At 47.0% G+C, this 13003-nt stretch overlaps 1 protein-coding gene across 1 annotated transcript in view; it reads right to left on the bottom strand.

Moving 5' to 3' along the window:
• Nucleotides 1–13003, bottom strand: part of LOC110506438 (protein ENTREP2) — a 146032-nt gene that overhangs the window by 20778 nt on the left and 112251 nt on the right. Inside the window, exons 3-4 of the mRNA XM_021586041.3 lie at nucleotides 6777–6887; nucleotides 1696–1827 (exon numbers count right to left, since the gene is read on the bottom strand). Coding sequence (XP_021441716.3) covers nucleotides 1696–1827; nucleotides 6777–6887 — 243 coding nt within the window. The remainder of the gene's footprint in view (nucleotides 1–1695; nucleotides 1828–6776; nucleotides 6888–13003) is intronic.

The following is a 13003-nucleotide window of genomic DNA, read 5'->3' as shown; positions in this document are numbered from 1 at the left end:
CAAGCACTGAAATGCAGTGCCTTAGACCGCTGCACCACTCGGGAGGCCCCTGTATTGCCTGTATTTTATTGGATTGAGAATCATTGAAAAATGTATAGGTGAAAATGTACACAATGTATCTTGTAATTAAAGCTCTGTCTTTTCCTACCAAGGTAATTAGGAAAACCAATGCAGGAAATATAGGTCTGTGAAAGAAATGAACACATGCATTTTGGCCGTGGCAACACACTATAAATCATATCTTTCTAAACCAAAAATACAACTACATATTATTGTTCCATTTTCATTGGTTTTGGGCGATCCTAAAACACAGACAGCGCATTTGTGTTGCAGCTGTGTTGTATACATCTGCCTCGCAGATGTGAGAAGAAATATTACTTGTGTGTGTTTTCCCTGGCGACTAACATTTGCATATTGACATGGTAAATCATGTCAGGGTAGCAACTGTAACAATACCTTGAAGGAAGCTGTTAATAAGGTGTTCATACAGAGTTGAACCTCCCTGAACACAACAGCCCTGCCTGCGTACCTGGAGCCAGGCTGGGGTCAGGCTGGGGTCAGGAGCTCCACTGCCAAGGTTACACACCCCGCCTTCACTCAGGAATCCACAAATTAACTGAATCCTCGTTCCACACTCATTACTCATGGCTTTGGGCAATGACAAGAACAATTCAGGAAGAGGAACATGTGATTGGAAGCACTGTGAATGAAACCAATACTTTGGGGTGTAAGTATTAAAATATCTATGGGGATATGAACCCATTCTGTTTTTTTACAGAAAAAAATGGTTGTTCTGGTTTGAAATGGGTAGTTAACTGTGAACTACATTGATACGCCAAAGTGGAGACATACATTCTATGCATGCAACTGACGTGTCAAGTAGAATCTTTCAATCTAGGCTGTGTATTGGAGGGACGTTTCGGCAGACAGCAGCAGTATTACTTAATATTAATATCTAGACAGAGGATAATGGAGAGCCGCGATGGCCATTGCCTTATGTGACATCTGACATAACTCACCCGGTCTGACTTCCTTAGCACATAATACAGTTTTATAGTGTCCATTCTGACATCTTTTTAATGGTCTATGATCATGATGACTAACAGGGTTGGATCTTTCCTCTTTCATACCCATGCTTCATTTTAAAGGGACTTTTATTTAGGTATCAATGTCTTCTAATCAATCAGTGGCATGAAATGAAAAGCATTTGAACACTGTAATCCAATAAAGATGTAGTGACATAAAGATCACCATGCCGACAGAAGGCTTTTCAGTTTATATCATCTCCAGAGATCATGATCTGAACGAACTGGCAAAGCCAAGCTGACAGACCATGCAATTAATATGACTAAGAGCTATGCGTGGATTAGAAGACAAATGCGGTTGCCATTCTCAATTTCCTGTTCTATTACGAGCCTATAAGTTTCCACTTGTGTTTTACATTGTCTGTGTATCAGCTAAGCTCCCATGACTTGTTATTCATTACAAAGAGGAATATCAGTACAGAGTAGGAGAATATTTCAGCTTGAAGAGGTTCGGAGGATCAAGTTATATAAACAACATAACATAATAAGAATAATTTCCATAGAATGAGGCTATAGACTACACATCAAAAGAATAAATGCTGTAACATATTTTTAACTGTCTATTCACACACACGCATGCGCACACACACACTCTCTCACGTCCACCCACCTTGAGGTGTTGGCGAATGGTGTCGCAGTCGCTCAGTGGGTTCAGTTTGAGCGTCTCTCCGAGGTTGTTGCAGCTGGAGCTCTGGTGCTGCAGTTCACAGCACACACACACACCGTCACTGTCAAACTTTATCTGGGGGAGAGAAAGGACACACACACATACACACCATGACTGTCAAACTTGATCTGGGGGAGAGAAAGGACAGGGTCTATTGGATATCAAAGGGGCTATTGGATATCAATGAGAACTCACTGTACTCTTTCCCACACTCAATAATGTTACAACACATCCTAGCCCTCTCTTCCTCCCTTTGCATAAAGCAGAATCTTAATGCTTCTCTATGATGGAGATCAGACTTGCACCTCTGTCTCTGCCCGCTCTGATACTTTCCTTGCCAGAATACACTCTTAGAAAAAAAAGGTGCTATTTAAAACCTAAAAAGGTTCTTCGGGTGTCCTCATAAGAGAACCCTTTGAATAACCCTTTTTGGTTCCTGGTAGAATCCTTTTGGGTTCCATGTCGTACCATTTCCACAGAGGGTTCTCCCTGGAACCAAAAAGGGTTCTCCTATGCGGCCAGCCGAATAACCATTTTTTCTAAGAGTGTCGTTCTCTAACATGACAACGGAGGAATCTACAGTGCAGGAGGATGACTTAACACTGTGAGTTGTAAGGCAGAGTTAACAGGGGGAGGATCTTGAGGTGCTGCTACAACGACTAACTATGTGACCCAGATTGTAAGGAGGCGGGACCTGAACCTACCCATCATGGGTTAATTGTATGGGGGAGTGAAGTCCATTAATATTTCAGTCATAGCGGGGTATGTATGGTCTCCAAGGAGCCATGTACAGTAGTAAAGGGAACTGGGGAGAGGCATTTAGTCTTGTATGCTAATCACTCAGTCAGCAGTAGTGATGTCCTGCTGGTGAAAATGACAGATCTCTGGACCATTGTTATAGTCTGGCTCTATACTCAACACACTATGAGCAACACAAGCTCTACAGGGCAAATCTCTCCCCTGCTCTCGCTATCTCTCTCCTGCCATCTCTCTTTCGCTCTCTCTCTCTCGCTCTCTCTCACACTGTGGAGATCCTTGGAGGAAGTAGACTCGTGTGTTGATGGTGTACATGATGACTAGATGGACACACAGGGGGTCTTGCAGTATGCCAGTGCCATATGAATGAACAATTAGATCAGAATATCTAAGTCAGCAGAGCAGTACAGCCATTGCAGTGTTGTTTCCATTTTGCTATTCCATTCATGCATTGCTTTCATTTAATGGTGCAGTGTATGACAAGCTCTCTACCTCTGCAGATTTCTATGTTTTGGATGTGAAACGGCGCGTGAAACAGTGAGCTGGACGTCTGATGTCACTAGACACAACCGGAGTGGTAATCCACCAGCCTTAGTCACATGAGCACTCCACATAGGACCCATCATGCATCCAAGACAAGTGGTTTTTCATTAGAACCACCCCCACCAACGGAGCAAAGCCTTCCAGTTCACACACACAAACACCTGCTCTGCTCTGGTTCCTGCTTTCCGTTCCAGAAGCCTTGAAAAATTATTCTACTCAGAAAGAAACTGCATAAAAGAGGTTGATCCTTGCCAAAAATGTGGGATGCCTTCTAAACTAGTTATGCCTTCTGAACAGATTCTGCACCTCACCTAAGCCCAGAGAATGCCCAGGGAATGCCCAGGGAATGCCCAGAGAATGCCCAGAGAATGCCCAGGGAATGCCCAGAGAATGCCCAGGGAATGCTACTGCTTTTTCCTCGCCATACCTTGGAACTCTATCAGGTAGGCCAGCAGTCCTGACGGGGATTTTAGTGTACATCATGTGCAGGGCACTAGTGATGCCTGTCACATCCTCCCTCATCCCTCCATCACGTTCAGATTCAGAAAACCTCACTGTCCTCAATGATGCAATTCATTTTGCAGCAATCACAATACATACAGGTTAAATCCCATATTTAAAAACAATAACATCAGAATAGCAAAGGATATTTACAACGAAGTCCCTGAGAAAGAAGTCTGGTTCTCCGCTCTGCAGATCGTTCCTCTTCCCAGAACCTCCCTTCTATGGGCCCAACACCCAACATCACAACTCGTGTCACCCGTCCCTAGTGTTGATGGCGGGCCTAAAACATGCTGACAAACGTCTTGAGATGTAATGCCACGCCAAGCTACATTGGGCATAAGTAAAACACGATTCAAGGAGAGGGCTTAGGCAGTGTGTCACAAGGAGGGGTGTGGTGCCATGCTAAAACTGATGACACACTCTCTGTGTGACCAGGTCCAGTAAACTATTATGTCACACCAGGAATAATACCATTTACAAAGATAGGTTTCAAGTTGAGTCAACAGCTCTATATGACATTTCTGGACTTTTAATGTACACATTATTTCGATGTATTCACTATGCAAGATGGAGGCAGTTGAATATGACATTGGCTGTTGATGGTGATGAAATACCCCAGTCGGATGGACTGTACAGGTGAATTACAGCTAACTGGAGAAAGGTCACCTCAGGAGCCTGGATGGAATAATAGATAATCCTTACTTATTCACGCTCTCTTATTACTGCATAAGGAATGGAAATGAATTCAATAAAGCCCAGCAGTGTTTATGTATCCACTGCAAAGCCAGCAAACAATGCCAGAGTGTTTAATTGATTAGACCAACTAAATTAGAATTCCCATGTGATTAATGTGGCTAGAATAGCAGATCCTCAGTGCAATTACCAACAGCAGTCATGTGAGGAGAACCATCCTCAGTTTAACTACTATGATGATTCGCTTTCCTCTTATCCTTTCTGCTTGACAGATTTGTGTTATTTGCAATGTTCTAAAATGATAAGATAAGATTCATTTTTTGGCAAAGAATCAATATAATTAGAGCCTAGTTGTCTTTGCGTCCCCTGCTACTGGGTCTGTCTGTGTTACTGGGTCTGTCTGTGTTACTGGGTCTGTCTGTGTTACTGGGTCTGTCTGTACTACTAGGTCTGTCTGTGCTACTGGGTCTGTCTGTGCTACTGGGTCTGTCTGTGCTACTGGGTCTGTCTGTGCTACTGGGTCTGTCTGTGCTACTGGGTCTGTCTGTGCTACTGGGTCTCTTTGTGTTACTGGGTCTGTCTGTGTTACTGGGTCTGTCTGTGCTACTAGGTCTGTGTTACTGGGTCTGTCTGTGCTACTGGGAATGTCTGTGCCACTAGGTCTCTCTGTGCTACTGGGTCTGTCTGTGCTACTGGGTCTGTCTGTGCTACTGGGTCTGTCTGTGCTACTGGGTTTGTCTGTGTTACTGGGTCTGTCTGTGCTACTGGGTCTGTGCTACTGGATTTGTCTGTGCTTGGTGCTGGGGCACACTGAAGCTGGGGAGAGAGATGGTACAACGGGCCATATTCTGGATAAGGGAATGCAGGATATCCTGTGGAGCCGCCGCTGACTGCAGTGCTGATACAACCCCACACAACACAGTGGTCACAGAACAGAATAGGCAGGCTAGGGGCTTGAGCTGTTGTTCTGCTATAAATAATCCCTTCATAGCCATCCATTCAGCACACACAATACACAGTATACAAGCACATTGCGCTATTCAGAGCTGGAGCCATGTAGAGAAGTACGGTATTCAAATATTTGCTTCCATTTTTAATCCCCCAAAAGCTATTCATTATTTATAGTTTATTAAACACTAATTAAATGGGTCCAGAATGTATGGATTTCAGTCTTTTCTTTTACAGAGAAAGCCCCTTTAGAGGACTTTGAGAACTGTGATTTTCTATGGCCCTAACAGCATAGTTGACCTAGGAACTTTACTCTTGCCATGAGTCTGTAGATTCATGTAATCTATGGAAGTATGAGGTACGCAACTCCTTCCCAAGCCTGATCCTAACACATACGTTCTGCCATGCCGGCTGACATCGGGAACAGAAATGAAACCTGAGGCAGACAGCAGACAAATTGAAAGCACTCGCTCTCCCCAGACGGCGGATTATTATGTTTTTCTTCATAATTAAACTATGAGCTCCAGTGGGTAATCAGACAGACAGACAGACGGCACTGAGCCCTAATATTAAGAAGGACGTGGGAGTGGCTGGTGTTAAGATTCATTTTTACTGTGAGCTGGGCGGGTGGGGCGGGGCTCTGCAGACTGATTAAACTGGTGTGTGAGACTGACAGATCCCAGACAGGCTAGGGCCTTTCAACACCAGGTGCCACACCTCCTTCATATGAACAGGGGCCCCACCGCATCCACCGGCCCCTGTTAAGATGGGAGAGATAGGGAACCAGTACAGGCCCCTGTAGATGGGAGAGATAAGGCACCAGTACTGGCCCCTGTAGATGGGAGAGATAGGGAACCAGTACTGGCCCCTGTAGATGGGAGAGATAGGGAACCAGTACTGGCCCCTGTAGATGGGAGAGATAGGTGTTATGGGATTTTGATGAATAATGACTAAATTATGTATACATTTAGCTTAAAACTACAACTAATCAGAATACTACTATGTTACTGTATGGATGTATGAATCTTATTATAATCATAGTACTGAATATAATGTGTGTAATTATAATCAAGAATTAGAACAAAGACTGTCTGTTCCTTGTTAGAAACGAATGGAGTTATCGTCAGACCGGCTAGAATGCTGTGTTCCTTACAGGACATCCTGTCTCTACCCAGGGAGGGGAGAGACCTTGGGCTAGTAGTAGATTATTTAACAGGTGGTAGACAATGTGGGAAGGCTTGTGAACTATACTGCCATTGTATCAGAGTGGAGGAAGGACATTTTAAAACCTATGATGTCATTTTTAGTATATAACCTGATGTAAATTGTACTATGATCAGTACTCTTGAGAATAAACACTATTGATTGATTTTGAGACTAGTTTCTGTCAATTTTATGCAAATAAGTATCTTACAAATTCTTAGAAATGGGCAGAGTGTTTTAATTGAATTGGTTGATGAACATATAGGAATGAAATTCCTTTAACAATAGGGAACCAGTACTGGCCCCTGTAGATGGGAGAGATAGGGCACATGCAGGGGGGACAGAGGGGGTAGAGGGGCAGGGCACTGGTCTCTCACCAGCTGACAGTCCTCCAGGGAGTTGACCAACTGAGCGTTCTGGCAGGACAGGATGGAGCCAGCCAGGTTGAGCATCACACATACCGCCGACAGCAGCATGAAGAAGGTGATCTGTGGAGAGACAGAGTAGAGATGTTGGGATTTATAGAGCAACAGTTGACCAACACAATACAGCCATAACATGGGTTATTCCTCTAGGGAATGTACAGAGATTCACCAGTTGATTTAATGTGCATGTTGTCTTGTGGTAGGCAGTAATGTGTTTTTTTATGCATGGCTACTGTGAGAGGGAAGGCTTCACCAATCAATATTGACTGATTGACTGATTACATTGAGTCATCAGGGGGAGGAAAAGGCAGCAGATTATCACAGAAATCAATAACCGTTTTTCTCAAACGAATTAAGTCCATCTACGATAAACTTAATCGAACCCATGGCTAACCCATCTGCTCAGAGGTTAAGAGCACAAACACCACGCATACATATTGACATATGACAGACCAATTTTTTACATTGCTACCAGTAACATTGTCCCTTATAGTTACAGGACTGTCCTTGATACCCATATATATTTTCTCACGATGCCTTTCGTATCCAGTGTCACCTGAAGACCTAAAGCCCTGATGATGGATGGTCAGGTAGAGGAACCAATCTCCTCCTAATTCCTCAGCCCAACTCCAATCAACACTACTGCTTCCCAACAGCCTGATATATCTCTTCTGTGGCAAGTCACCACAGTAGCTACCTCTATGTTCCCCCTCTAGTCTCCCATTAAAAACAATTATCATTATTTCATAGCCGACAGTCCCGGGAAATACATCCTGTGAGGAGAAATAGAGTGAACATTTGGGCTCCTTTAAATTACAGTTCAAGTGTAATAGAATGGGTTTAAAGCAGTCAGAGGCCTCCGCCAGTAGATTACAAGGCAGAGCAGGATCCTGTATATCAGCCCTGGCCTTCGTCCACACATACTGTAGCCTGTTTGATTTACAGCCCCGGTCCTGGTCCTGGAGCTGCCCCCAGCATTAACCCAGACTGGAGGGCCAGGAGGGAGGGACACAGGGGACACCAGCCCAGACTGGGGGAGGGAGGAGGGAGGGACACAGGGGACACCAGCCCAGCCTGGAGGTGGGGGGTGGGAGGAGGGAGGGACACAGGGGACACCAGCCCAGCCTGGGTGTGGGGGGTGGGAGGAGGGAGGGACACAGGGGACACCAGCCCAGCCTGGGGGTGGGAGGAGGGAGGAGGGAGGGACAAAGGGGACACCAGCCCAGCCTGGAGGTGGGGGGTGGGAGGAGGGAGGAACACAGGGGACACCAGCCCAGCCTGGGTGTGGGGGGTGGGAGGAGGGAGGGACACAGGGGACACCAGCCCAGCCTGGGGGTGGGAGGAGGGAGGAGGGAGGAGGGAGGGATATAGGGGACACCAGACCAGCCTGGGGGTGGGAGGAGGGAGGAGCGAGGGACACAGGGGACACCAGCCCAGCCTGGGGGTGGGGGGTGGGAGGAGGGAGGGACACAGGGGACACCAGCCCAGCCTTGGGGTGGCTGGTGGGAGGGACACATGGGACACCAGCCCAGCCTGGGGGTAGGGGGTGAGAGGGTCACATGGGACACCAGCCCAGCCTGGGGGTGGGAGGGACAAGGGGACACCAGCCCAGCCTGGGGGTGGGAGGGACACATGGGACACCAGCCCAGCCTGGGGGTGGGGTGTGGGAGTGAGGGGAGGGACACAGGGGACACCAGCCCAGCCTGGGGGTGGGAGGGTCACAGGGGACACCAGCCCAGTCTGGGGGTGGGAGGGACAAGGGGACACCAGCCCAGCCTGGGGTGGGAGGGACACATGGGACACCAGCCCACCCTGGGGGTGGGAGGGACACATGGGACACCAGCCCAGCCTGGGGTTGGGAGGGACAAGGGGACACCAGCCCAGCCTGGGGGTGGGGTGTGGGAGGGAGGGGAGGGACACAGGGGACACCAGCCCAGCCTGGGGGTGGGAGGGAGGGGAGGGACACAGGGGACATCAGCCCAGTCTGGGGGTGGGAGGGACACAGGGGACACCAGCCCAGCCTGGGGGTGGGAGGGACAAGGGGACACCAGCCCAGACTGGGGGTGGGAGGAAGGGAGGGACAAGACACATTTACTGAAAAAGAGGTTGACAAACAGACACAAGTACAGATGGAGAGGAGGAGAGGGAGCGAGGGAACGAGGAGGGACAGAGGGAGAGATGGGGTAAACAGATGGAGAGATACGTTTAAGTGCTTTTGGCCATGCCAGGAAATTGTAGAATTGAAAGGTTGATCGGTACGGTTCGATGGAGGTAGACCACGAAATCAGTGGAGAAACACACTACCCCCAGGCATTATTCCCTGGCTGTGTGCCCTTGGAGGAAATGCCCGGGGTACAATAACACACAGGATGACACTGGCAAGACACTGACAGTAGCTGGTTGTCAGTAGAAATATAACTACATCCAATTAACTCCATGTCTTTTCAATGAGAACTGTGACATAATAGCCAATATGAGGTTGAGACGGATAGAGAGATGGTGGTTTCAGTTGGACTTTAATAAGATTCAGGTCTTTAAGACTCAATTCAGCTGCTACAAATCTAGTAATTAAAAACTAAAACATGAGGAGGGATGAAGAAAACAGTTTGAAGAGTTAGATCAGAAGATCAGAGAAATAAAATGTATTGAATATTTGTGTGTCCATGGGGCGGTTTCACAGACACAGCCAAATCCCGGAAAAGTATTTTCAATGGAGAATGTCCATTGAGGTATTTTTTTGGTCCAGTAGTAGGCTTAATTAATCTGCCCCTGTATGTATATGTGTACTCTCTGCCCCTGTATGTATATGTGTACTCTCTGCCCCTGTATATGTGTACTCTCTGCCCCTGTATGTATATGTGTACTCTCTGCGCCTGTATGTATACGTGTACTCTCTGCCCCTGTATGTATACATGTACTCTCTGCCCCTGTATGTATACGTGTACTCTCTGCCCCTGTATGTATATGTGTACTCTCTGCCCCTGTATGTATATGTGTACTCTTATGCGCTTTTCATTTCTAGCTTGAAACGTGCATGAGGGTGTTTAAACACGGATCATAAAGTGCACCTGTATTTCCATGTTATATGTTAATTAACCTTGGATTGTCACATCACTGAATGTGTGTGTGTGTGTTTGTGTGTGTTACTAAACTGCCATATGGTAAGAAAAGACAGACTGCTTTACATGTTCACCTTCAGAGAGACTGTGACGGTCAACATCTTCAGAGTACAACACTCCTTCCCTTGCTTCAAATGTCTCATCACTGACATTAAAGGAAACAGGCAGCAAGCTGAGAACTGACAGTTTTATTATTTTGTGTAAAAACATATTATCGCTTGACTAAGAATAGAACGAGGCTATGACAATGACCATTTTGTAAGGCAGAGATTGAGCAGAGAGACCGTTCCTCCAACATCAGTCGTAAAACGCCTATTAACGGGCACCTCTTGAGTGTTCGCCTCATCGCCAGCTGAACACAGCCAATCAAATGAACTGCTCAATCTCACCAGGTTTTCTGCTGCTCTCTCAGTGGCAATTCCCACTGGGGGGAAAATGTCCCTTAGTGTGAGGGACATTTCCATAAAACAATCATATATTTACACATTCATATGAAATATGTCGTTACAATGTGTGTCTACTGTTTAGATTGTGGTGGAACTCACAAATTCCCTTTCAATATTAAATCAGACTCACCAAGGATGCTCTAACAAGACGACACATGTCAAATCTGAGACAAGCAAAACCAGCATTCTATTCTATGATTTTCTATTTGTTTTTATTTGTTTCTGTTCATTTATTTTCCATCTTTGTTTCCATTATCTTCCTTTTTATTGCTTTCCATTCATTTGATTCAGCACCGACGAGAAGGCAGGCAGGTAAGTGTCTGCAGTAAATCTCATTAATAGCTGAGTTTATCATCTGTGCCTTATAGCAAACCTGACTGAATGGCTATCCTTTCAGAGGATACCATATTGACCACACACACCTGTCTCCTGGGCTAATGAAAACGTGTGCCTCCACACTGGCTCTGTGTTCTAATTTGGGATCACATTTCACTGTTTAACAGACACTCATTAATTACCGTCCACCACCATGACCCCAGCATGACACACAGACTGATTGACAGACTGACAAGACACTGCTAGGGCATGCCATCAGAGTTAGGGCCAATTACATTTTTTATTCAGTCAATTCAGCAAGTACACTGAAATTCCAATTCATTTTACTTCCTGGACCCCCAACTCTTCATGCCACTGAGGGACTGAGGAGATTTACACCGCGTGTCACAGTGACCATTAAACACTCGCCAATATATCACCACCATTTTGTTTTCTGATATCAGTGGACAGGGGATGGAAAACAGGCTCAGGCATGGGACTTTTTCCACCAGGGCTCTAATCATTCATACATACAGTCATTTCCCTGATGTGTAGCATGGCATGACCACCCACAGGGGACATGTGCAGTTGAAATACTATATGACAGGAAGTTTGAGTCAGTCAGACTAGTCACACAGAGGCAGAATGGGGGAACGAGGAGAAGACTGTCTGCAAGCTGCAGAGTCATGCAACAGACTGCAGGTCTAACCAACTTTAACCATGAAACAATAACTAAGTAAATCACATCAAATAATCTGTATAATACTCAATTAGTAGTTTAGTACAAATATGCAGTATGCCTACACTTCCATAATTAACTAATAGACAGCTAGTGTGTGGAGGGTTGAGGAGAGCAGTCAGACAGTACAACTGGGATGTTTTTGAAGAGCTTTTGAAAACTGAAGGGTGCTTAGAGAGAGCAGCGTTGACTTCACTGGCTAGGACATTCATGTTGCTGGTAAAGCTGCATGTAGAATGGCTCTAATGTGGACAAAGACCGTTAATATCATTCCACTTTACAACTCTCCTCCTCTGTCTATGTCACAAACCGAAAAACAAAACCATAAATATGGTTTCTAATCTGTGAATCTGCAGGGGAATGAGTCGTATTGGGGCTTTTTGGTCTAGATTGCTGTTGTTGTTATGTTGAAAGCCATGCGGCCCCCTGTCACCCTATAGCAGGGTCCAGCTCAGTCAAATGTAGCAGTGTTGATGGAGCATTAGCATTCAATAGGTGACCTGTCTGTCTCTGACCCCAGTAACACTGTAGCCCACCAGGCCTGTCTGTCTCTGACCCCAGTAACACTGTAGCCCACCAGGCCTGTCTCTGACCCCAGTAACACTGTAGCCAACCAGACCCGTCTGTCTCTGACCCCAGTAACACTGTAGCCCACCAGGCCTGTCTCTGACCCCAGTAACACTGTAGCCCACCAGACCTGTCTGTCTCTGACCCCAGTAACACTGTAGCCAACCAGACCCGTCTGTCTCTGACCCCAGTAACACTGTAGCCCACCAGACCTGTCTGTCTCTGACCCCAGTAACACTGTAGCCCACCAGGCCTGTCTGTCTCTGACCCCAGTAACACTGTAGCCCACCAGGCCTGTCTCTGACCCCAGTAACACTGTAGCCCACCAGGCCTGTCTCTGACCCCAGTAACACTGCAGCCCACCAGGCCTGTCTCTGACCCCAGTAACACTGTAGCCCACCAGGCCTGTCTCTGACCCCAGTAACACTGCAGCCCACCAGGCCTGTCTCTGACCCCAGTAACACTGCAGCCCACCAGGCCTGTCTGTCTCTGACCCCAGTAACACTGCAGCCCACCAGGCCTGTCTGTCTCTGACCCCAGTAACACTGCAGCCCACCAGGCCTGTCTGTCTCTGACCCCAGTAACACTGCAGCCCACCAGGCCTGTCTGTATCTGACCCCAGTAACACTGCAGCCCACCAGGCCTGTCTGTCTCTGACCCCAGTAACACTGCAGCCCACCAGGACTGTCTGTCTCTGACCCCAGTAACACTGCAGCCCACCAGGCCTGTCTGTCTCTGAACCCAGTAACACTGCAGCCCACCAGGCCTGTCTGTCTCTGACCCCAGTAACACTGCAGCCCACCAGGCCTGTCTCTGACCCCAGTAACACTGCAGCCCACCAGGCCTGTCTCTGACCCCAGTAACACTGCAGCCCACCAGGCCTGTCTCTGACCCCAGTAACACTGCAGCCCACCAGGCCTGTCTCTGACCCCAGTAACACTGTAGCCCACCAGGCCTGTCTGTCTCTGACCCCAGTAACACTGTAGCCCACCA

Source organism: Oncorhynchus mykiss, chromosome 26, assembly GCF_057628025.1.
Source record: "Oncorhynchus mykiss isolate SJ-2025 chromosome 26, ASM5762802v1, whole genome shotgun sequence".
NCBI lineage: Eukaryota > Metazoa > Chordata > Actinopteri > Salmoniformes > Salmonidae > Oncorhynchus > Oncorhynchus mykiss.
This window is presented reverse-complemented; position numbering and strand designations above follow the sequence as displayed.